Source organism: Telmatherina bonti (genome assembly GCF_933228915.1).
Source record: "Telmatherina bonti genome assembly, chromosome: 14".
NCBI lineage: Eukaryota > Metazoa > Chordata > Actinopteri > Atheriniformes > Telmatherinidae > Telmatherina > Telmatherina bonti.
Window position 1 is genome coordinate 18,184,940 of NC_136612.1, and position 26,775 is coordinate 18,211,714.

The 26,775-nt window shown below is 40.0% G+C and overlaps 1 protein-coding gene across 1 annotated transcript in view; it reads left to right on the plus strand.

Moving 5' to 3' along the window:
• The window catches only part of mgat5b (alpha-1,6-mannosylglycoprotein 6-beta-N-acetylglucosaminyltransferase B), a gene marked incomplete at both ends in the record, with an annotated part of 69,998 nt that overhangs the window by 11,098 nt on the left and 32,125 nt on the right, over positions 1-26,775 (plus strand). Inside the window, 6 exons of the mRNA XM_079252612.1 lie at positions 4,719-4,863; positions 12,702-12,811; positions 15,529-15,602; positions 16,440-16,607; positions 20,745-20,909; positions 24,610-24,779. Of these exons, the coding sequence (XP_079108738.1) occupies positions 4,719-4,863; positions 12,702-12,811; positions 15,529-15,602; positions 16,440-16,607; positions 20,745-20,909; positions 24,610-24,779 (832 nt within the window). The remainder of the gene's footprint in view (positions 1-4,718; positions 4,864-12,701; positions 12,812-15,528; positions 15,603-16,439; positions 16,608-20,744; positions 20,910-24,609; positions 24,780-26,775) is intronic.

Genomic DNA, 26,775 nt, shown 5'->3' on the forward strand with positions numbered 1-26,775 from the left:
GGTTGTCCACTGGCCTGAAGATCAGCGGTTTGAGCCCCTCATGAAGCTGGAGTTTTCTGAGAGTCAGTCCTGAGCCTGGACAAATGCAGGGTTTGTGTCAGGAATGGGATCTGATATAAAAATGTCAACGTGTGAATACTGCTTCCGGTTGTAGGTGGGGAGCAGGTGTTTCGCTGTGGTGACCCCTTGAGAAAACCCCTTCTTCTCTGGACAATCAGCTCCAGAGTTTCCCCCCCAGTGCAGAACCAGTTTTCTTGATCAGTTTCTTTAAGTCTCTGGCTCTGATGCTGTTTTCCCAACCAATGCATGGTTGGAAAGCTGATACGGAGGGAAGCTACCCTCTAGTCCACTGGAGTAAACTCCCATGTACAGGCACCAAGCCGGGGGCCAATGAGAATGCCCACACCTGCTCGGCACCTCTCACCGTGAGCAACTCCAGAGTGGAAAAAGGTCCAGCTCCTCTCGAGGGAACTGGTTCCGGAGCCCAAGCCATGCGTCGAGGTGAGTCCGACTATATCTAGCTGGAACGGCTCAACCTTGCACACAAGCTCGGGCTCCTTTCCCACCAAAACGGTGGCGTTCCACGTCCCTAGAGCCAGTTTCTGCAGCCGAGGATTGGACCCCCAGGGTTGCTGCCTCTTGCCGCCACCCAACTCACATTGCACCTGACCCCCACGGCTCCTCCCGCAGATGGTGAGCCCACGGGAGGTGGGGCTCATGTAACCCTTTTGGGCTAAGCTCGACCAGACCCCACGGGTGAAGGCCACCAGATGCTCACTCTTGTGCCCCACCCCCGAGCCTGGCTCCAGAGGGGGGGCCCCCAGTGACCCACACATGGGCAAGGGAACGCTCTGCCAATGGTCGTCGTCATCATCATGGGGGTCCCTGAGCCGCACTTAGTCTGGTCCCTCCCCTAGACACCTGTTTGCTATTGTTGAGCCCACCAGGGGCATAAAGCCCCAAACAACATAGCTGCTAGGATCTTCGGGACACACAAACCCCTCCACCCCGATAAGGTGGCAGCTGAGGGAGAGGTGTTTTACATTTTTTATTTTTTTCAAGACATCTTAATACATAAAATTTAAGAAGTGAAAAATGGTTCTTTTGTTTCACTAATGACTATATCGTTAAGTTTTACTTTAAGGGTTTTTAGTAGTCTGAACAACAAAGTATGAAGAGTATATTATTACGATCTCAAATGAAAAAAACAAATGTTTGCATTTAAAAGAAATGCAATGGTGTGAAAGTAAGCTCTATAGAAAATGATCCATGTTTTTAACAACATGCCCAGACATGAGAAGCAAACTATTCTGAGAAGTCCACTGCACACATCCAAGAACACAAAATATGGTCTGAAAAGGATTTGTTTTGTTTTTAACTGTCTGGCCATATAAATGTCTGTCACATATCTTTCTTCTGTAATAAAGAAGGAAAGGAAAAGTAGCCAAAGCTACTAGCAAACAGTGTAAGAATTTTCTTATTTTCTGATGTTTTCTTGTTAAAAACATTGGCCATCATTTTGCAAAATTTCCTGGACCCAAATATTAGTGAATTAAATATTATTCAAGGAATTTCTCTTTTGAACAATGACCTGGTGAATTTCTGTAATACTAACTGCTTTATTCGGCTTCATTATCAAATATATTCAGGTATATTTACTTATAATGTAGTATCAGACTATTCTCAGCTTTTGTCACTGATCATGTGGTATGTATGTCAGAAACATTTGTAGGAGGCAAATAGATAAACAAAACGGGCATACTGCAAATGGCTTGGCTGCGGCAGCTCGCTTTTCCTGTTGAAAAAAAATAATGATACACTGGTGTTGCTTCTTTGGATGTTCCAATCAGCTTCCCGGTGATGGGATTCAATTTTCCAGCTGACCTGAACGACTAAACTGCCATCTAATGAGATAACTGGGAGCGCTCTCAGCTGTGTTAGGGAACACTTAATTGGTGTTAAGAAGCAAATGCACCTGAAAAGTCTTAAGGTTTTCTCAGTGTAAATGCAACTGCGATGAAGTTGGTTGGATATTTGACTAATTCAACCTTTATCTAAATATTTCAGTGTTAATAAGAATTTACTTCTTTTTTCCTCTAAGTGACATCAACAGTTACAAAATAGCAATGTTTTGCAACTAGATATAACTAAATATTGCTGTCTGACATGACCAGTGCTGAACTGGTTTGGGAAGTGAGAGGTTTGCTTGTACCATCTTTGTTGAATAAACAATAACAGCAAATTAACAGTCACTCAGTAATAGCAGCCAGCTTTATCGCCACTTAACACGATGGCATAACAAAAAATGTGATGTCGCCAAGAATAGTCTGTAAAGCTTCCAAATTACTCTCTGGTTTTGCCACAAGGAGCCCTTCAATCTTAAGACAAAGGTATTATCGTCTTCTAAATAATTATTGCTTTTATTTAAAAACAAAAACAAATCTTGTAACCTTGTAAATTTTAATCAATTTACAACCTTTTGATTTTCTGCTTAATATTCATTTTGTTTAATTAATTTTCATTCAAATGAAGGACTTGTTTTCATCCAAATCTGTTTTGGGAGGATAAACCTAAACTGAATAACGTTTAGACGTTTATTCTCACAACTGATGGTCACACACAACATTTTGTCCTTTATTTGGTTTTAAACTGAACTTGAGTTCAGCATCAAGGGGTTGTGCTTAAATGAGTCACAGATTGAGTCATCTGTAAAATCAACTGACATCTTTCTGTTTGACTTGGATCAGAGACTCAAAGCCCTGGACATAAATACTCTCTAAGCTCAGCTGAAAGGTTTTATTGTAATGCCTAAAGGAAATGCTTTACCTACGAACAGCCACTTACCATGTCCTTGTAATATCGATGATGAACTTTGATAAATGTAATGTTGATGCACGGATTGTGGCCTTACTAATCTAGGACAAGCTTTTTGCATGAACATGAGCTCACTGAGGACAGCCCACATACCAGCTTCAATACAAATGGCGATCACATCGGAATTAGTTCTTCATATTGATTGTCCTGTAGCACTTCTAAAATAAAGTTGTTTAAGGAAATTAGCTCCTGCTAAATGATGCTTTTCTGGAACAGCTGACAGGCTTTGCATTAGCACATTGACGCTATCAGCGCCTGGTGTACCACCTAACTCTACGAATAAAAAAAAAAAAAAAAAAAAAAAAACAATCACCTCAGCTAATGTTTCTCCAGAGATGCAGGGAGAAGCTGTACAAGGATGTCTGATGAGCTGCTGATTGCAAACACATATAAGCCTCAGTTCTGAAACTGTACTTTGTAGGGAATGTCTTCAGTCTCCGTAATGGTGATTTACGGGCACAGTGCATGTGAGGGTCATTACGGGGAAAAACTGACTAAAGCCTGCAGGCTTCGCAGCGATTAGTCTGCAGCTGATAAAGGATCCTCTGAATCTGTCAAATTAAAGTGATGAATTGCCCACTAAGATTTTTCAGATGTGTAAACCGAACTTTTGTAGTTTTTTTAAACAGCTTTTAACAATCTGAAATGCCCGTTTTCCTTCTTTACCATGTGACGTGAAATGTTCAAAATGGTGTTAGTCAAGTTGTGATTTCTTGAGCCTTTGTGGCCATAGGATGAGGGTTTGTTGTGTAACTGCTGAATTATTTAAAGACTGAGTTCCCTGAACTATGCTGAGACTAAGCTGAAGGATAAAACAGAAGCAATAAAAAGACAACAACTCTGCCTCATAAGTCTTGCTTTGAAACTTTAAGAAAATCATTGTAAAAATTCTTTAATCTAGTCTGTGCTACTGATGTATGTCATTGCTGAAACACACACTATGAGCACTGAGAAGAACAGCGGTATTGTTTTCTTCTTTCTTGCTTTTATTTTATTCATTTGCGATGTAATATCATTTTTGGTTGCGAGAAAGGTGACTTTTTGGGTTGCCAGTGATAAATGAACTCTGACAAGGGAAGTGAGTCTGCACACACTGCAGTTTCTAAAGCCTAATGCAATTGATGGGGGAATGCTGAGGGGTTAGGCTTTATTTTCACTCCGTGTCCAAAAACAATATGAGGCTGTTGTTTCTGCAATTCTTTTTTTTTTTTCCCCTCAGAAACCATAAATTCACTCCAAAAGTCACAGGAGTGGCTTCAATTATTTGGATTCTTTTGAATTTTTTTTAATCAAAAACTACTTAAGACCTGCTGCATGAGACAAAAAGCTAATTATGTTGCGGCCGCTACACATTAATAATTATGTTTAGAGCTTTAAGCGCAGTGTGAACAGCAGGGCAGGGTCAGGACCCTGTCTAGCAAGCAGTGCAGTCAGGCGCCATGTTTTGACTTCATTGTTTGTACCTGCAGGTCATTAATTGACCAGGTGGTTTCTAACATCATCATTCCCGTTTACCTCCAACACAGTTTTAAATCATTTAAGCCAGGCTGGAATAAACATCCACTGCTTTGTGACTAATTTGCAGAGTGGGAGCACTGGTTCTCCAATCAGCTGCTGGATTTTGTAAAGCAGGACTGGAATGAAGTGAAAGTGGGCCCTAAAATATAGTGACTTAAAATAAGGGAAGGCTGTTTTATAACTGTGGCCGTGTTTCCTGCATGAATAGATATGTATGAGAAGTGCGCCGTGTTCCTCTCATGTTCATCATCCTGTTTGTAGCATCTCTTTGATTTACATCAGTATCACTGGTAGGATTTCACACAATTTGTTTCTGTTTATTTTAGTACTCGGTGGCCAAGAGTCTCGAGGGGTGCTGAGGAAAATCAGTGACATGCTGGAGGTGATCATGAAGAGGATGGATGCTCTGTCCAAACTGAGCAACACCACCGACACCCACAGGCTGGATGAGCTCAGCTCAGCCCTGGACAGGTACTGTACAACACTAGTCAGCATGCTAATATCTTGTAACAAAACAATGTTCCCTTCCCAGCTTACAGAGGTTTCAAAAAGGTATACCCATGCCTGTTTGAATTTTTAGTGGGAAGACGAGCTCTGACATATATGTAAAAATTGCCATTTTTACAAGAGATAAAATCATGAATCATCCATCAATTTTTTAAAATATCTGCTTTAGCATGTTACGACTGCGTGTGGCTGATGCCCTGTCATCAGCTCATCAAGGAGCACTTCCACACTTAGTTTTGGTATATTTGCAGTTCTTTGCAAAAAACATTATGGCATTAATTCTTTGTATTTTAACATAGGTCATATTCAGCTTTATTCAGCTTTAATTTTACAGTGCAACTTCACAACAATGTTGTCACAGGGCACTTGACACATCATTTCAAGCCAATTCATACATAGCCTGTAATAGAAACCAACTGATTGCATCGAATCATTACTTCGATCCAATACCCCATCCTGAGCATGCACGTGGCGACAGTGGGAAGGAAAAACCTTCCTTTTAACAGGAAGAAAACCTCCAGCAGAACCTGGCTCAGGGAGGGCAGCCATCTGCCTCGCATGGTTGGGGTGGAGACGACAGGAAAGACAGAACAACATGTACAACTGCACTTATTCAGGAAGACCTGCGGAAGAAAGAAGAAATAAGTTAGAGACGGCAATATTGTCATATATTTATACATTAATATATTAGAGAAATAGAGCGAGGTACATCTCAGTGCATCAGGTGACGTCCCAATTGCTACATAAGTAATGAATGGCTTGACTACCCATAACTATAAGAGCAATGAGCATAACCTGGATAGTTGGGTCCCGTACATGCAAACTCCAACTCAGGAGATGCTCAAATCCTAACTATAAGAATCAGAAAAAAGGTTTTCAGCTTGATGTTAAAGGTGTGGAGGGAGTCTGCCTCCCGAACCCACGGTGGGAGCTGGTTCCATTGTCATATTGTGGGGTGGGAAGGGAGAAAGACAAAAACAAAACAAAAAAAAGCTGTAGCATTTCATGTAAGGACCTGCATCCAACTGGGCAGTCCACTAGCACCTTCCTATGATGTCCTCTACTGTTTGATTTTGTGCTTGTGTTGTTTACACTCGTATGTAAGTCGCTTTGGAAAAAAGTGTCTGCTAAATGACTGTAGAATAGAATAGAATCAGGAAGGGAGGGAGGCAGGTTGCACTCTGGACAGATGCAAACTCCACACAGAAATGCCCCAACCAAAATTCAAACCAGGAGCCCTCATGCTGTTAGGTGACAGTACTGAGATCAGCAACTCGCATAAAAAAAACTGCCAACATAAGTGTGCAGCTAACATTTCCTGTTAGATGTTGCATGTTGTGCAGCACAGAGAAAAAGAACATCAGTCAAACCTTAATGATATTACTATGCACAGGTCTTTTTGAAGAAAGCAAAGCTTGACCATGCATGAAGTTGTGTTGCATCTCTGGAGATCCACAAAGAAGATGAAGGAGGTGAAATGTGTTGGAAGGAACTTCAGCCCCCCTTCCTGTGCAGCTGGACAAATGAAAGAGACTATCATATAAAAAAGAAAAGACATAGATATCTAAAGGAGCAGGTCTCTTGCTGGACAAGTTGGCGCTGCCTGCTTAAAGTTGTGGGCTCTGTGGTTTCCTTGGCAACAGACCTTCTCTCTACTCACACCTGCTCCAGGTTTATGGAGAAGAGGCTCCCTCCTGTTTGTGCCTCTGCTGTCGACATCCCTCCTGGACATCACCTCCACTTCCTTCAAAGTCAGGAAATGTATTCTTATTATTCACTTCTCCAAGAGTCTGCAGCTTTGCACAGTGATGTAAACAAGTATGAAGAGATAGAAACAGATATGACAGTTGCAGTGAAGAGTATCTGAGAGGACTTTGCAGCAGCTCCTAAATGAAAGTAATACCATGGAGGCCAGAGGTTAAAAATCTTTGTTAAACTCTGTCCGTAACGCGTCATTGCGACATTTCTGTACACAGTTATGTATAGCAGCTACATTTTAAATGCATTAGAGCCTGTAGATGCGCTCCCAGCCTCAAACATCTAACAATAATTTAATTGGCCTCTGAGGGATTAAACTGGAAATGTTACAGTGACAAAGGCCAAACAGTTTCACTTGGCAGAGAAACGATCTCACTCCGCACAGTGCAGAGTGAGATAATGGGTCGTGGCTGACCCACGAGATTAGAGTAAGATCGTTGGGCAGGAGCATTTTGCCCACCTGTTATAAGATTTTAAAATGTAATTACGTGCTCCTCTTGCTGTCTAACAGCTTTTCTTTTTCCCGCAGTGCAGAATGCGGGATTGTTCATTGTCAAAGCTTGTGTGTGTCTTCATGTGTGCATTTACCATTTCTGCAACTGGCAATTAATTTGTACTGACCTGCTATCTAAAGCCAAATCCCAGCCCCAGCCTCCTGCATCGAGAGGAAATGAGATGGAATACAACTGAGCTCTAGGGTTATGTTTAGATATGCACATGAGTTTTGTTGAATTGGTTTGTTCTGGGATGCACACATACACACAGAAACACGTGCACAAACAATGCACCCCGAAACTTAAAAAAAAAACAAAAAAACCCCCCCCCAAAAAAAACCCTTCAAATACCTTAAAATTTTTCTTAAAAGTCTTTCTTAGTATTTCTATTTTATCATCTTTCTTAAATCTTTTCGTTTTATTTTAAAGTTAATTTATTTTTGTTTTCTAATGAGATATGTCCGAAACTTTTGCAGCAGATTCATGGTCTGCGCAGCTCAACACTCTTTGAACACTGCTTTATTTTGCTTTTGTAAAGATGCCTTTGCACTTCTCAGCTCGTCATTTGCTCCACCGTCTTTCAGCTTTTGAAGAGATTTAAGTTTCTGTTCGTCTTGTTGTAAAGATGTCCCAAATCTTACTGGATCTCCTCGGTGTTTCCAGTCTTCTTGTCCATCATGCCTATTAGCTGCTGTATTTTTTTTAAGTATTGTCCAGCATTTCCTACGTGTACTGAGGTTTTGTCCACAGTCCTGTAACCTGAAGGTGTGCGGTTCGAGCCCTGCTTCACTTTGCTGCAGACCCAAAGGAGACAAAAGTGTTCTTTGAGGGCTGGTCCCAAGCCCAGATAAATGCAGAAGGTTGCATCTGTAAGGATATCTGCCATAGAACATGTGCCAAAGTACCACTGTGCAAAGGGGGGGCTTCCATACCGACTCAGTAGTTGGAAGCTTATGATTCACTGTGGCAACCCCTGCAGGGGAAGAAGCTGAAAGAAAAAAAGCAAGTTGTTTTTTACGTTCATCCTTTAATATTTGCTTCCACTAAGATTTTAAATGGTTCTTTCTGTATGGAGGTTTGTTCACCTGTACATATCTGTACAAGTGAACACATATGTGCCCCCAGCACCCAAGGTGTAAGTATTGTTCATGGCTGTCTGTTCACGATATAACTGTTATTTCAACTCTTTAGGAATGGTCAAAAAGGAATAAGGACCAAGAGATTGTTCCATATCGCCGTCTGGATCCAGGAAGAATTTTTTACTTTAAGCAAATGAGGATCATTTCACCATTAAAGCATCTACTCTACAGCTAATATCTGGAATCGTTGGCAAACAAAAAAGAAAAGTTACAAGTTGACAACGGTAGACATTAAATGCACCAACAACTACTAACCCAGATTGCTGCCACTGAGAAAATTACCTTGACGACTACCAATTATGTATCTGCAGCAACATTTTTTTTTTTTTTATCAATCTTCACCTTCTGTATTTTACTCCGGTTCAGTTTGTTTCCAATGCTGGTGGAGGATTTCCAAATCTTTGTTCAGGTCCTCATTTTTGTCATCAGGATGAAGCATCTCTCTGGAGGGTCCTTTATTCTTCTGTATTTAAATGTCCCACTGACTTCTGTTTGGGATTTCTCAAGATTATTGCAAAGTTGTTTGACAGTTTTGTCAATAACTTCGTTGTCTTTCTGAACGTCCTTCAGTCTTTTTTTTTTTAAATCCTTGATTTTCTGAAGTCATTGTTCTCTGTTGTTGTTTACTTCTTGGTGAAAAGATTTTTTTTTTTTTTTTTTTTTTTTTTTTTTAAGCATTAAAGAGTTGAGAAACATGAAGAAAAATCCGACATTTAAAAATTTAGGTCCACTCTGATTAAGTTGATACATTTATCATAATATACAGGCCTACCTGTATCTGACCTTTTTTCTTCTTCACTGAGCCAGAAAAATGCATTTTTAACCTGAATGTTTCTTTTTGTTGATCGAAAGAGAAGAGAAGCTGCAACTTATTGCTTAAAACTACATTTAGATTTATCTCTTAGCAGAAAGCTGATGTCACATTTTGTAAATAGTTTTGTAATTTGGGCAAAAGATAATCTCTAGATTATATTTATCGAAAATTTCAGTGGAAATCCACATCTTCTGTCTATTGTATAATTCTCTGTGTCCAGACATGTATCTGTATCTATCTACAGATGTTGTTACAGTTTGGATCAGATAAAAGACCTCACCCTGGCAAGGTGAACTTTACTGTTTTTACAGCACTCAGATGAAGTTCTTCTATTTTTACGAACTATATATATATATATATATATATATATATATATGTATGTATATATATATATATATATATATGTGTGTATATATATATATATATATATATATGTATATATATATATGTATATATATATATATATATATGTGTATATATATGTATATATAAATAATCTTTGATTCAGACTGGCTAAGAACCTGCGTTGCTCAAGGGGTTTCTTTGGGCACACTGGACTGTTTTGATGATCCATTGCCAGAGTATCCATGGCAATGGAAAAGCTGTTTGCCAGTGGGATACAGTGATTAAGCTCTCCAAGGCCAGATTAATGAGCAATACAGCAAATACCCCACTAGTTGCGGAGTAAATAAATAATATGCATGGCAGGAACAAGGCAAGCAGAGGATTTTCACAACATTTCTTTCCACAAGTCTGATGGGAAATGGGATGTTGTTGGCTAACATAATGCAAAGTGAACAAGTTTGACATACTCACAAAGATAGAATAAGAATACAGAGAATGCAGCATTATGCATTTCACTGAGGCATAATTTCACTGAAGCTTATTGTCCAGAATCCAATAAGCTGCTGAATGTAATGGTCAAGTCTTTACACCTTTTATAGAACGCATTGAAGAAACGTGTAAATCAACCAGGTTAGCTAAAGCTATGTTTAGCTAATCTTTAGTTTGGTTCCTTTTAAATACCAAACTCACACAAACATTGTGAATATCTGTCTCTTTAAACAAGACTTGGATTCTTACTCGTGTTACAGCACATCTGCTGTTGTTTGCAAAAGGTAGCACATGTGGCTACCCTGGCTAAAGAACCCCACGGTCCACATGACCACTCTGCATCGTGTGATTTCACGATCCACATAGAAACAGCCTCCCTCCTGCCTCGCCTCGCTTCACCCATTCATATGCATTGACACACAAACACACAAATGCAACAGTAAATGCTGCCTGCATTAAATCAGAGTGGCTGCTTGAATTGCATGCGGCGGCGAGCTCCATTCATTTTTGTGAAATTTCCAGTTTTACATATTCAGCACTGTTTAATGAGCAATATAAATTCCAGTAATATCTCTTTACAAGAGTTTCTTATTAAAATAATTCATTTAAGAGTTAAGTTTCATGTAAAACAGCAATCACACGTTGCAGTACAGCTGTTCCATCATTGGAAATGAGTTTATCACAATGCAGGCAGCAGCCATCATTAAAGTGCTGCTGATGTGGAGAAGTCTGAGGTCAGGATTTACTCTTTCAGGAAGTAGATTTATGGTGGTCTTGCAAAATATTCCCTGCAAATGAAATGCAAGAAGGGATGTGTGAGTTTGATGATGATAAAAATAAAATCACTGCATTAATTTTTTGTAAGTTATACAACTGAAGCTTGATGCTAGAAGTATTATTGCATTGATCAACAGAAAATTAAAAATTATAATCAATTTTTAATCAGGCTAACTTGCCAAACATTTGGTTTTAGCTTGTAAAATGTCAACATTGATTTCTCTCTGACAGTTTTGTGAAATGTCTGATATGATGATAGAACGATCAATTGGTCAACTAACAGCAGAAGACATTTTGATGTGTGAGCAAGATTTTCTGGCTGTCTAACAACGAAAAAAAAAACGTATTTATTTATCTTTGTATTTACCTGAAAGCTATTTTAAACTTCTTTTCAGAGCAGTGGCAAAAAAAAGCTTTTATACCAGAATCCATTTATTGCTTTTCACTCCTCTTAAGGATTAATGTCCACAATATTTCTGTGATTTGAAAACTTTTATTTTCCTCCATTTCAAGATGTGTTTATAACAAAGAAAGATGAAATCTGTGAGAATATGCTTCTCCTTGGTGAGTTTTTGCTCCTTGCAGCGCTGCTATTTTCCTTGTGCATATTGCAGAACAACGTTGTTGGATGAACTTGAAACCAATAACTTATTTGCTTGAAAATAAACAAAGTTTGCAGAAACGGCGAGAAAAAAAATCATCATCAGCTCTTCTTTGATTTTAAAGTTAAATAAAAAAGTAACACAAAACACAGCTTGTGCACAATTATTCACTTTAACTCATTTTCTTAAAGGTCAGAATCTGCTACTTTTCCTCTGCAGTGGCTTCAAGCTCTTTTGTGTTTGCAAAAATCTTTTTTTTTTGTTTTTTTTACCGTGACAGATTTTCCCACTTGTTTCTTTGCAGGTCTGTTCAACTGTCCATCATTTCTCTTTCACTCATTCTGTTGCAGTTCTTTAAGTTCTTCAGCTCAAACTTTTTCTTTTTTTTTTGGACACTGGTAAAAAGTTTTGGACTAAAGTAGTGTGAAAATCCTTTTATCCTTAAGTTCCTGTCAAGCATGCGCCTACTTTAAGAATGCAGTCACAATTCAGCCCCACAGCTTGTCAGTAACTCCACATTTTACTTTGTGTACCTGCTCTTTTTCTTGTTGCTTTCACTACCTAAAAAAGCCTGCGCTGCGTTTCTTTTTCTGCCCACACAACAGAATTCCATGAAGACCATAGCTTATCTATGAAAGTAATTGCAAACATTTGTCTTGCTTTTTATTTTTTTGACTTAACTTAGGTACTGTTGTCCTTATTGGGTTTGTTTGTTTGTTTTTCTCCTGGAGCTCTAATTGATTCAGTAAAACTCATTGAATGCTGAATGTGTGCCATTGTGTCTGAAGTTTATTTTGTATTAGTAATGGTGTTTGTTACACACGTGTGTGTGTGTGTATATGTGTGTATATATATATATATATATATATATATATATATATAATAATACATTTCTATCTGCTGTTTTATCGACACATTCATTTTTCTAGGATTGCTTAATTTACATGCATTCTGTCTCAATGTTCCACATAATTTATTATTTCTCTTTATACTTTGTGTCATGACACACACTGTAAGGATCACCTGGGAGTGGGGGGGGGGGGGGGGGGGGGAGGACGATGAAATTTACATTTCAATCCCCAATTTTGTCTTTGTTCTCATTTCATTCGACGCTTTTTCATTTCTGTTATAAATACTGCTTCGGTATTATTTTGCTAACAGCTTTAAGGTGAAGTCCAGAAAAATGCTTGGAAGCATCATAACTGTTGCATAATGGCCTGGATTTTGAGTAAACAAATCATTTTCAATCAGCGTTTTAAAAGATTTTTCATGCACAAACTACATTACAAGGAATTCTGTTGCTACTGTAGGATGAATACTGCAAATAAAATATAATTTAAGTAATTTAAATGTAATTTGGTCTGTTTGTGATATTTATGATCAGGATTCAGCCAATAGGACTCGTGGAGCGGATCCAGGCCATAGCCCAGAACATGTCTGACATGGCTGTGAGAGTGGAACAGATCCTCCAGCGCGGCATGGCCGCCAATCGAAGTAAGTTTCGAAACACACATGGGTGCACATGAACTACCTGCCCACAGCCCTGTTTTTCACACACCTGGAGAATAGCAAACACTGCTGTATCTCCAACACATTCAGGCTATCTGCTCATGCACTGACTGGTAAACCTGGATGCAGCTAAACACTTTAATATCTCACATGTTGCTCTTTGATCATGAAAAACAAGACATACTATACAGACATACTTGGCGATTATTACCTATCTAAGCACTTGTGTCGACATGGAAATGCTCTGGTGCAACACAACACAGCGTTTCCTTTGTCGCTGCTGTATCATACAGTAAGCAGCTACTGCAGGACTTTTAAACAGCGATGATGAATTACAGCCTTGTTAATGGACTCTTGTCAGCTTTCTCTAATAGCCTTCATTCTCAGTTACTTTCCCTGAGCAAAGAATTAAAATCAGTATGATTCAGTTCACAATTCAATTCTCCTCTCTGTATCGCCTCTATGCACTTGACTGAACACAGTTTTAACAAAGTTTCAATAAAACATGCCTTTTTTTTTCTGTTGTCATACTGTCTGGCAGGATTGAAGTGAGGCAGATATGAACCTGAATACGTTTTGACGTTGACAAGCTGTCGCACATGGCGAGAGGTCTGTCATTATCATGCTAATCAGGCAAAACGACTAGTAATTATTTGCCTCTGATTGTGCTCTTTGACGTTTGGCAGGATGCTGGTGTGGGAGCTGCAACTGCTCCTTTAATTAGGCTTACTACTGCTGGGCTTCAAGAGGAAGAGGGGGGGAGAGGAGGAAGGAGGGAGCTCGTTGAGTAACTGAAAGAGACAGGAAAGATGTAAAGAGAGGAAAGGGGTGTCAGGAGTGAGGATGGGAAGATTATTATTTTTATGATTCACACTAATGCAGTCTATGTATAGTCTATGTATAGTAAATAGTAAATCCAGTGAGTGGGCTGGAACAGGCTTGGCCATTCAGCAAGAGAGACGGAGCTTTTACACGAGCTTGTTATCTGGCATTGCTTGCTAATTTACTTCTGAGGTATCTGAGGTATCCGGTAGGGCTAAAAGCCACCAGGAAGCACCAAATAGGATAGAATGGTGACTTAGAAATATATAATATTTTCCTAAATCTTGCATTTTGTCATTATCCAAAACAATGAGTCAAAAATTATTTGTAGGAGTGTTTTACTTTTTTTAAAAGAAATAAAAGACAAATACATCACATTAGCTCAAACATTGACTTTACAGTATATTTGAAGCTGAGCTCTAAAACGCTCTGCTGCTGTCAATGCTCCTTGAACTGGTTCTATACCATTAATAGATAAAAGACACACCAGTTCAGACGGTTTTGTATCTATGGTGTTTGTCAAAGTGAAAACCGATCTAAGACATGGAGAGATTTAGCTGTTGCGCTGTCTGACTGTTATTCTGTAGCCCATGCCGTCTAATGAGAAGGTGATGCGCAGTGTGCACGCACAACTAAAAAGTATTCAAACTATTTTATTTTTTTTCGTCTGACAGACTCATGGAATTGTGTAACTTGGGTTGTGTTGTGTTTGTGCAACTGTGCACCATGTCAGATGCTAATGTTATGTGTTGTAAACCAGCAAATAACATTCAGTAACATGCAGACTATGACAATGACACGGCTTAGTTTAAAAGTGTTTATTGAGACTGCAGTTATCACATGTATGTTCATGTCTTCCATTTTCAGATTATTTTCCCTCCAAGTGGAATGCTGAGTGCACACATGCTTTTATTGAGCCTGTGACATGGCATGTACCAAGTCTAGATACTTTGAAGGGCGTTAATATTGATTTAACTGGTTTGTTTTCCAGGACTGTGTACAGAATCAGTAAAAAGTTGGTCATACTTTCCCATTAAATGAGGAAATTATTCCAAACGTTTGACTGGAAGCGTTTAAGCAGCCATTTTAAATATTATAAAGTCTAGAATAATTTAATTGGTGAGCTGTTCTGGACATGTTTTATGTCTAGATATTGCATTAATTGTAAAGTGGCTGCCGTTTAATATTGACTTATCTAACCCTAACCCTCCAGTATGAAGCCAGAGAGGGAGATTTATTTAGTAGCTAAGATTCATCGCTAAGATATTATTTCTTTTATGATCAAAAGGATTCGATTAAGTTTAGGTTGTAAAATTCTCAATAATGTTTTCAAATTAGATTTGATAGAAGTATGTGGTTAACATTAGACTTTTTAATATGGGTTATTATTTGCACTTTACAGAAGCGAGAAAACCCAATTACACTTTAAAATACTATTTTCCCGCGTTGCCATGGTGATATTTGAAAAGGCAGAAAAGCCTGTTTGTGAAAACATTGATGTTGCTTTTTAGGTCTTCTGTTGTGTTCACGCTGACGCAGCAGACTCAATCAGGAGCGCAAACAGGTTAAAAAGACACACGAGAGACCCCTGAGAATTTTCTAAAAGGCTCTTTCATGTCACAAAAACCAAAGCCCTTTTCTTCTGATGAAACAAAATGGTAACTATTTGACCACAGTTCCCATCAGGCACTTAACGGGGTATTGGCAGCATCGTGCTCTAGGGATGTCTGTTGAGATGGAGGCTTGAAGACTCGTCAGGCCAGGAGAGAACTTTCTGAAACATCCCACCTATGCAGTTTTCAGTCTTTGCTGATTCATGCTGTCGTCTGTAGTCTTTTGTTAGCTTCGATAAAGATCTCTTATTTATCTTGCCTTTCCAGTTAGGGATGGTGCCTTTGGGCAGTGTGAGATTCCCAAGGATCCTCGTTATCCAGACTGCAACAGTAAGATGGATGTAAGTCTTTATATTTCTCTTTAGTGTAAACAATTTCACACAGATAGCAATCGTCCTTTTGTCTTCTCTCGGTGACTCTCCTTAGTGCAGTCGCAACATAAATTTTGTAAGATAAAAGAGCATTTAAGATCTTTCCTACAACACGGAAGTGTCTGAGAAAAGCAGAGTTATGGGTTGCAGCAAAGCAGCACATAGAAAGAAAAGGGCATAAACGGGATTACACACTGTATATTTTGTAGGACACTCTATAGAAAATGACTAAAAGGATAAAAAAAAATTTAAAAAAACACTTTATGCATCCAAAATTGCAGCATATCCTAAAAAAAGGGGAGGGGGGGGGGTCTCCATTAACATGTCTGTGGCTTATTGTGGTGAAAAGGTGTGCATTAAACCTCTAACAGCTGTAGCTTAAAGATATGCACTACCTAACACATGCAGTATGTATACAGAGATGGAAATATGTGTCTTATTATCCCATCGTTGAGTAAAGTAGACTACCACAGGTAAGCTAATTTCACATACAGTAATATGCATAGTTGGGCTGGTCTGTGGAACAAAAACAACATTTTTGCCATGGAACTCAAACACTAAGCCAGTCTGCTTAGATGTTCACATTTGCTATAATGGGGATACATAAAACCTCCCTATTAATACAGATCATACAGACACTGCTTAGATGACTGAGTCCTTCATTATCGGAGCCGTTTAACTAATTACAGTAACTAAAATTGCATGAAATCAAGAATGAAGTCAAGGCCACATTTAGTTTTGTAATATCACAATAATGTCCTGAATATTCACGTCTTCAATGCAACCAATGATATCTTTGCTTTTCAGTGGATGCGTGCTCGTTGGACCTCCGACCCGTGTTATGCCTTCTATGGAGTTGACGGCTCTGACTGCTCTTTTCTCATCTACCTGAGTGAGGTTGAGTGGTTCTGCCCCCCGCTTGCATGGAGGAACCAAACTGCTACGCCCACACTGAAGCCTCTCCCTAAGAAACAGGTATTCTGACACGGCTGCACTATTAGATTTCCTGCCACAATTACACAGCCAGCAGAGGAAGGAGAAAATGGCAGCAGAGCAACAGCGTCATTTGGAGGGAAGTCAATTGCTCACCAATGCAGAATTATTAGTTTTAATCCCTGGAAAGCCTATAAGCACTGAATACATAGCTGTTACGGTCCTGCAAGGAATGATGATGCGCTCTGCAATGGGGGAAATGTTGAGAAAGGTGGTGCTTTGTAAGAAATGAACGAGTGGATGTCTCTGTGAAAGAGCCACACATTGTTCTGTACCATGAGGAGAAATTTTAGTTTAAGTATGGAATGAATTTGGGGAAAAAAATATTAGAAAATTATCATAAAACAGTGTAATACTGAAAAGCTGAAGCTAATTAATGCTCTGAAGTTGAATGGATTTATTGGCCATCTCTGATCAACTAGCATTGAGAAACACTGGAACGTAGCTGTAAATTTTCTGTCTCTGGGTGCTGGCTGTCATCCAAAGTTTCCACTGCTGTTTGCTTTTCTGCCTCATTTGATTTTGTATTTTCAGCATCAGCACATGATGCACTCAACTTACAGCCACTCTGCAAGGTCTACCCTGCTGTTTCCCTCTGTCTGCTCTGTTTTTTTTTCTTGTTTTTTTTTTCCCCCCAGAGTTATATACAGCTGGCATGATGTACCCTGACGTGAATTATCCCTGCAGCTCTGCCTTCTGCTCTAATTGCCAGCCTGTATTGAGTAGGACTAATTCCACGGCTTCCCTCAGGTTCTCTGCATCTTGCAGTGCGGTGCACGAGTTGCTCTTGGGAGCAAAGATACATATGCATTGCTTGAGTACAGTATAGCTTTGCATGTTGATCGTGTCTCTGGGAGAATTTCGCTTTCTCTATGTGTGCTTAACAGACGGGTTTCATTTGAGGCTGGAAGACTTTTCGCGGTGCATTCCCCACTGATTAATAATCACATATAGATATTGCACTATGATGCAGAGATTACTGAGAGCAAAGAGGAGATGTAAAATGTGAGCTGACTGTTTATGAGGTAAATCCAGGATTCCCGCAGGCTACCAGTCAGAGAGGCCTTGCCCTGGGTTACAAGCAGATAACTCAATATGACAGGCTGTCTGCACTCTATACAGTTTTAACCTCCTCCAATAAAAATAGTCCACTCGTAGAGAACACACTCATCGTGTCTGTTTTGGTTTTATTCTTTTAGTATTCCTCCTGTTCTGCCTCGGGCCACATTTTAGATCAACGTTTTTTTCTTCGAAAGGTCTTTCATTAAACTACTTGAGGTAGCAAAACTGTATTATAGGTAGATCTTTATATCTATTTCACAATATTTTAATGCGACCTTTCATATTTTTCTCAACTCCTATCATTTGATGCCCTAAAGTGAAATCTGAAACCATTCACATGTTTCCCATATGTGTGTGTTTGCATTTGAGTTAACTGGGTTTCCATTTATTCCCAGCAGAGTCCCAGAAAACTGTAGCAGATGCTTTGACAGACGTATGTTTTTATTTGGCTTTATTTGCCTTCAGAGTCCTTTGATAGAAGATTTCAGAGACGATACAGCGAGCTGTAAAGTTGGAAAAATAAGGAAACGTCTCCTAGCTTGATCAGATGACCAATACATGCTGAACATGTTCAAGTAAAAACTTCCACCTTGGGAAAAAAAAGGGGTTTGTCTGCAAAAGTCTTGAGCCAATGTGTTTTTTTTTTTTTTTTTCTTTATATCGAGGAAAGCTGGAAGTAGTTGTCGTCACACATAGAAATGGAAACTAGTTTAAAAGGTAAAACCTCATTTTGTTCAATATTTAGTTGGTAGAAACAGTTTTCTTCAACTCAGCCTGAACCCTCTGAGACAAACTTTGTTGCAATTTTCCAAATAGTCTCCAGGAAGAGTTCTCCAGGCTATTTGAAGCACTTTCACAGCTCTTCTTTGAATTCTCTGTCAAGTTCATTCTACAGCGCTTCAGTAATGTTGAGGTTTGGGGCTCGGGGGAGGATTCATCCCTCCATCAGATCTGTTTGCACTGATTTTCAGTCCAGTTCTCGTGCCATTTGACATACCTTCCTGTTTCCCATACTTAGCACTTGCTTCCTGACAGCTGCTCATCCATGGAGACTGTTTCTGATCAGGCTTCAGTGTTTCTGGTTCAACTGCAGGTCCTGATGGATCTCCCAGGTGTTGTGTGCCACTTGCAGGATTCCTTCAGAAAATCTCTTTCAGATACTGTTAACTGGTTATTAGGCTCAGCATTTGTCCCCCCCCCCCCCCCCATTTGTTCAGTATGCTCAGAATTTTCTAATGACACACCATGATGAGATATGCCAAACGTATACAGATGCCTTTGATATCATCTCTCTACATATATTGACAGTCAGCAGCTTTCAAGGTCTGTGCTCAGGAAAAAGTAAAGATAAAATAATAAAAACATTTTTCTCGACACCACTGACATCACATCATAAACACAGTGCCAATGAATGCAGAGGAGATGGATCAAGCTGAAAGAAGGAAAGAAAATAAAAGTTTTCATATATTTTTCTGTCGCTGTGTGTGATGGGTTCACTTTTCGGTCAGTGTGGTAATGGCTGTGGGACTTGTGTAATGGACCTTTATGTTCCCTGGAAGGCAGCAGTCTTATGCATGTGAAGGGATGAGTGGCAGAAGTATTTCAACATGTTTGTGTGCAGCTAGCGGGAGGTGGAGATGCCATCCAGAGGTGGTTTGTGATGTTCTGTGCAGCCTTTATAAATCACTGTGTGGACATTTATCTGCTGCGGAGCTGCCCGCCACGTGTGAAGACACTCTCAATGGAGCGGCAGCAGAACCGCACCAGGGGTTGTTTTGACAGGTTCATCTCCTCGAGGATTTTTAGGAAAGACAGTTGCTTTTGTGCTTTCTTGACTAATGCCAAGGAGTTTGTCGTTCATAAGAGGCCCTTTGAAACGTGTTTGAACATAATTTAAAGCTGGGCAGCCTCTCCACCCTCTCCCCATTGACATGTCATGGTGAATGGATAGCCTGCTTTCTCCAAAAAATGGATTATATTTGCTTGTTCATTAAGAAGTCCATTTTCCATAGGCAGATGCTGTCCTCCCTAGTCGGACCTTTTGGAGAAGTGTGTCGAGTAAGATTCTGTGATGGCCTTAAACATACAACTAAAATTGACAAAAATGTTCATGCTCAATGTTACAGGAGATGTAGTTCCATCTGAAGCGTATTACAGATGGCTTATTTCTGTTCACATCTTATAGGAGCAAGAATACAATTTAATCTTTGTCAAACTGTGTTATCTTTTATTATACATCTTGCAAATAAGAAATGGGAACAAACAATATGTTGGCCTGAGACAATTAGCACATAGTTATACTTTAAAATGAGCTTTTTCCAAAGTCCTCTTCAATAGAGACATAAAGAGTCCACCCCTTGAGTTAAGGGTCCTGTTTATGCTTGTATAATTAATCGATCAGGGTTACTCAACAAAGACAAACACATTCAAATGAGAAAGCAGCCTTTGTCTAAAAAAAAAAAAAACCAAAACTTTAAATATTTTCAAAGTCTGAAGAACTACTTCTCAAGACCACTTTAAAAGAAAACAACAAAGACTGGGCTGTGAAAACTACAGAGGAATAACAGATGGCACAGGACTTTTGCACTGTACTGTATTTGACCAAGAAGTACTGACATGGTGGCAAGGTGTACAAAATCCCTGAGTAGCTGTTGGTGCATCTCATAAGAACATTTTTTTTTTTTTTAAACCAAATTGACTACTCATAAGGGAAAACAAACTCTTAACTTGCCTGTTAGTTTATATTGTTGGTCTCTTCCAGTCACATATTTTATAAATTGCCTTAGGACACTTTGCTACAGCCGCTCTAAATATGCAGCATCCTGAAAAGTTCAGACCAGCTATACAAAATGTAAATATCATGATTATTTGATTTAGTAAAAGTATTTTAATGCATTTTAATGGCAAGTATGTCGTTTTTTTTTCTCTGTCTCCTAACTCTTCTTTTGTACAATAAGATGTATGTTTTTCTCAAATTTCTCCCAAACTGAATTTTAACAGCTCACGGCAGACTCTATCAGATCCTTTCCAGTGATTTTTATCACTCTTGTCATCCAGGCTGCTTTCCAGTCAGACGTTGGGTCTCTGCTGGAGCAGGTGGGCACTGGGAAGGAGTCTCTTAGCTTTATGAAGAGACGCATACGCAGGCTGGCAGCACAGTGGGCTTCTGCTGCTCGACGGCTGGATGACAAGCTTCACAGTCACTGGAGAGAGCAAAAAAGGGTAAATATGAGCAGCTTTCACACGCAGAAATGCTTCTGCACACACTGGGAGATGAAAGAACAGCAAATCTGTGTTGTGGTTTCATTTTTTTCAAAGTGAGTTTGTGTAAAGTGTCAACAGAATTTATTTATTTATTTTTCCGAACACTCCTAATTTGATGTGAATCCATCTGGTGGGTCATTAAAAAAAATACTCAGTACTAAATGTTTTGGATCAAACACTTGAAAGACATGAAAAAGACATGAAAAAGCCAGACAATCCTTTAATGCCCTCAGGCTTGGCTCTACTAAGTTACCAGAACAGCTGTGACATTTTGTTGGACTAATATTTTCTCCGCTTATCTTTAGCAGCCTGGTGTGAATCACACTATGCTGAGTTAAAGGCGTTAACAGATAATGACAGAGAGGAGACCCTCGCAGGCATTTATTGGCTTTAGTGCACTTTCACCGCTGACATTTACAAGGGACATTTCCACCAAGTGTCAAGCAAAGAGCTTCTCCTGCTGGAACACATGTCTGATGAAAAGACTGGTATTTGATCTTTCGTTTTATGTTTAAAAACCTTCACAAGATGATATTCTTTATGAAATTACCTTTGTAAAGTCTTCTGCTTTAAAAATAAAAGTTGTCTGATTTCCGTTTTTTCCAATTAATACCAGTTCTGGTATAAAATAATACTGAATTGTGCAGAATTGTACACTATGAAGGCATTTCGGAGTTTTTTCCACCTTTCCTCTGGATTACCTACATTGGTATTTTTAAGGCTGTTTGATATCTTGATGAGGCAGTAAGCACTGAGGACGTATTATTTATTGCAAACCTTTTAAAAATCACCATTTTGGAAAACTACTGTTATTTCATTTACAAACATTTAAGAAAAAGAGTGTTTTCAGCAATTTTCCCTAAACCTCACTTTAAACAGGGGTGTGCATGCATGAAATACATTCAGAGCACGCTGCCATAACTGTTTCTCATCATGCTGTTTTGTAAGCCTGCTACAGAGCTCGGCTCCTGAAGATGTTTTTACTGAGAATATGCGGAGAGCCCAGTGAAATCTTTGTAGTTGAAAGAGGTTTAATAGGCGAGCAATGAAAAGCATCTGTTTGGAGAGTTGTGCTGTAAATGTGCCAACAATACCTCGCGAAGCTCGTGTGTTTGCGTATTTCAGTTGAATAACTCAAAGTTCACTCTGTTAATAGCTTTTTCTTTTAATGGGAGCTTCTTCTCCACCGGCGGAGTCGTCTTTGTTTGCTGTAATGGACATGTTTGACAGTAATGGTTGCCGTCCATTAGCCCAACCCTGCAGGCTTGGCCTCCGTCATTCAAATACCGAGGGCTGTTGAGAAAACAAAAAAGGGGAGTGATATGTGTGAAAGAGAGATGTTTCACAGAACATATCAGCCGATTCTGGCTCTGTTTGTCTGCTTTGACATTTGCAGTGTGTTTCCAGCTTTTACGAGCCTCAGCGATGTACTGATCATGTGCTGGTGGTCTAACTGCAAAGACAATTAATTTTCTCTTGGATAAAATGGAAAGGAGTTTAAATAGCATGATTCCCTTTTTCTTCTGCTATCCACATTAATATTTGTTTTGTGAATAAATTTTCCTGTGTTCTCCAAGGATCATAAGGGAGAATTTCATCTTTTGATCATTTCTGGTTTTATTTGCATTCATTTGTTTAACCTGCATTTGCAACACCATTCATGCACAATGAAGCAGACAGCTTTCTGCTGCACAGACTTTGACTATAAAGTTGCACCTGTTGTAGTGTAGGACAAACAAGGACCCAAGTGCAGATTGGATGTGGATACTAGGACAGGTTTATTGTTCTCCTGGGCAGAATGGTAGGTGGCCAGGCAGGCAGGTTGGCGGACAGGCAGGCAGGTTGGCGGGCAGGCAGGCAGGTTGGCAGACAGGCAGGCAGGTAGGCAGGTTGGCGGACAGGCAGGCAGGTTGGCGGGCAGGCAGGCAGGTTGGCGGGCAGGCAGGCAGGTTGACGGGCAGGCAGGCAAGAATCATGCACTGGTGACAGAACAGACAGTTGTGAAACAAGCAGTTTAAATTCTTAAACTGAAATGCTGCAATGGCCGAGAGCTGTTACCGCAGATGACACAACAATCAGGCGATGACTGGTGAACTGAGCTGGCATTTTATCTTGCTGCTGCTGCTGATTACCCGATGAGAACCTGGTGTGGACTTGATTGCCAGGGAAACAGGCACACCCACTGCAGCACAGGTCAGAGCAGGAACCACAACAGCACCCGCATTGCTGCTAAAAAGTCGCCCTTATCTCACCTGACACTTGGACACTTCGTGTCTTGCCCCAAGCTGCATGACAGAGTGACAACACAGACATTCAGCAGGGGGGAAAAAAGTGTACTCCTGACATGAGTTTGCAGCTCAGACAGCTAATTAAACGGTCAACTGCAGCACACTGAACAGCGTATAAACTTAGCTGTAAATGTCACTTCAGTCCATTTAGATGCTGCACGATGTGCTCTTTATTCCTCCGTATCACTGCCAACAGCCCGTGACATGTAGGTAGAAGTGCGAGTGTGTTGACTTTGTCCCTGTTGACTTTCCCCTGCTGTTGCTTGTCTCATCTGAAGCACTTTTTTTAACTACTGCTGTGGATTTTCCACATCCCTCAAGCATCAAAATCTGAGATGCTTAACCAGACGCCTAAATTCTTCTAAACCCACGCGGCTTTATAACCTGAAATAAACCCAGTTAAATGATTTCTGATATTTGCCATCCAAAAAAGTCTTGCTAAGTTTGCTACACGCGACATTTGAAGCTGTTGGTCATGTACACAATTGGAAATTAGCTACAACACACTGGATTTGTTACAGTGCCATTTAGATAATGTTAATCATTTTTACTTTATTAATCCTAATTGTGAAATTCAGCTCTGCGTTTGACTTGTCTCTAGATGTAGAGCAGTGGGCTGTCATGTTTGGGCATCTGGTGAGCAGTTGGTAAGGGTTAAGGGTTCGCTCAGGGACCCACGGGGATTCACCTCTGTTTGCATCCTGGAGATTTAAATCCAGGTTCTTCAGACCCAAACTCATCTCTAGAAACATTAGGTGACTACTTCTCTCAAAGGTAGATACATATCATGTACTTGATTAATCAAATTACTTTTTTTTTAGTATGTTTTAATACAAATGTATTGCATAGGACAAAAAGGTGCCAGCATCTGTTGAGAAATCTAATTTCATAAAATATTCAACAGGCTGGGAATTATATCCTTCCCCATCAGCAATTAAACTGCTCATGTATCGTTCTGCATATCAATTAGCACTCCACGGGTGGATTTTGATTTCAGCTTTATGCACAGCTGATTGTATTTTCTCGGCGTTGCATTGGTGTGAATATGCTGTCAATCTTCTTCTTTTTTTTTTTTTTTCGCATTCATTAAATACTGAATTAAATTGAAAGTCCGACATCACTGATTCGTGCCAAATATCTGAAATTATTCACACGTGACTCCTTTGAACAGGCTGTGAACATTGCTCTCAGAACGCCTCAGGTATTCACCCAGCAGAGCTGCAGATATTTTTTTTTATTTATTTATTTTTTATATAAAAGTTGAAAATTGATAGAGAAGAATGGCTTGTCTTCCTCACTCTGCACTGTTCAAATCTCTGCACACTGCATTGCCTTGACTTTACTTATTATTTTTTTCCTTCTGCATTCAGATTCTAGTCCATGTCGGCTTTCTGACAGAGGAGTCTGGGGATGTTTTCAGTCCCAAGGTGCTGAAGGGGGGTCCTCTGGGTGAGATGGTGCAATGGGCCGACATCCTCACAGCTCTTCATGTGCTTGGACACAATGTCAAAATCTCCGTTTCTCTCAAGGAGCTGCACGGGTAAGTGAAGATTAAAAATGTTCCTTTCCAATTTGCATATTAATATTTTTAGTCTCATAGTATTTTTTTTATTTTTTTTATTAAAATTGGATCCTATAACCATTCTGCTCAGCTTATGCACCGCCTGTAAATGTTTTGTTGCTCATCTCAGATGCTCTGTCAGTGATCAGCAGGCTAACTGAAGTGTTGTTGCCCACACACTGTTTTCTTTGGCCACACACACACACACACACACATACAGTCACACAGATAAGCTCCTTCACTGCAGAATGCTGTTTAAGCCTGAGGGTTCCTCTTCAGCTTCTGCACCTCCTTCCCGCTGCAGCTCACTGACCTCCAAGTGAAAACATGCTTGTCACCCATCATTAGAAACACAAGCGTTAATGCCAGTGGACATGCACACGTATATACTCAACGCACCTCCTCGTAAGACAAACAAAAACCTGTTTTATCAAAGAAAAAGCAGAGAATTGATTGTCACAATGAGACACATTAAGGGGGATTTAGAGTGCAGATGGGTCCAGCCGTGCCTCGGACATCTTTCAGAGCCGTTCTGGCTTCACGCTGAATGGTCAGGAAAATGACAGTCTTCATGACACCATTTTCTGTCAATTTTATTTTATTTTTTTTCCCTTCCTCGGCGACGACGCTGCTGCAGACGGGTTGGTGATAATGTGCCCTGGTTATTGAGCACTTTATCCACTGCTGTAGGGAAGAGGCCTGGGCATTGATGAGTTAGTGCTGCCCTTTGATCTTAAATTTCAGGCTGTGAAGAAAAGCTGCTTTGATAAGACCGGCCTTGGGAGATCAGCGAGGTGGGGAAGTCGCAGTGGGAATGCCTCTGCCGGCCGCGCCATTATTTACCCCGCTAATTGGTGTCATGGTGTATTGAACCACTGCAGCCCGCTGCCTCTGTTCGGAGTAGCATCAAAAATAGTAAGAAAACGGTCGCCTTGAAAGAGAGTCGCAAAGCCACAGTGGCCGAGGTTGGGGTTAATCCTTTTTAACCACCTGAATATGTGTTGTTTGTAAATTCCTGTGTATATATGTGAGCATTTATGCTGAAAGAGAGTGAAACACTTAGCATATCACAGCTGGGTGTTTGTTTAGCTGCTGCAGCATTGCATGAAGGCATGATATTGAATTCTACTCATGAGCCAATGAATTTATTTTTCTTTTAGCCTCAGAGAAAATATAATGGATGGCTGAAATGGCCTCTAAATAATTTTCATCAGGCTCTGACCACATTGCAACGCCAAAAAATACAAGCCGGCATTCATATCCCTCTCTGCTTCTTATGGCCTTCTCCGGCCAGTTAATGACAGATGCTGCACATCCATAAATCTCTTTTCTGAGACTATTAATGAACAGAAAGAGAGAACATTTCTCTCCATCCTTACTCTTACTCTCCCACACACTATTAAACTGACAGATCGTTATGTGGGTTGTGCTCCCACAGATTCCCTCAGGCTTGTATCTATTTACATTTCCTACCCTTCACTTCTCCACCCAGGCTTTGGAAAGAAGTTTAATATCACTGCATGGCCTGCTGTGGTTCTTATGTAGACAGGGTTGTTGAGATGTTCAGTGTTCCTTCTGATAGATGGATTAGCCATGCTGGGAATTTAGTTACAGTGGGAGTCAAGCTGTTGCATTGCAGCACGTAATTGCCTCTGATTGGCACCATTCGTTCTCTCAGGTGGTTTCACTTTATCACATTGGCTGGCGTCTCCCCTCTGCTGTCCCGCTCAGGCAAATCGGTTATCCACACAAGTGACATCACCCAGATTTTTCTTGTTGGAAATTGCTTGTTTGTACTCCCTGTAGACGCCCCACTTGAAAGGGTTTTCCCATTTATAGACTCTACAGATTGTTCTCCAGGGATGTGCTGACCGTGGCTTTTTTTAAATGAGTTATTTTCATAATTATTATGATATCCCATCCATTTGAAAGTACAACTAAGAAGCAACTTGTAAATATAGTGCAGGACATGACG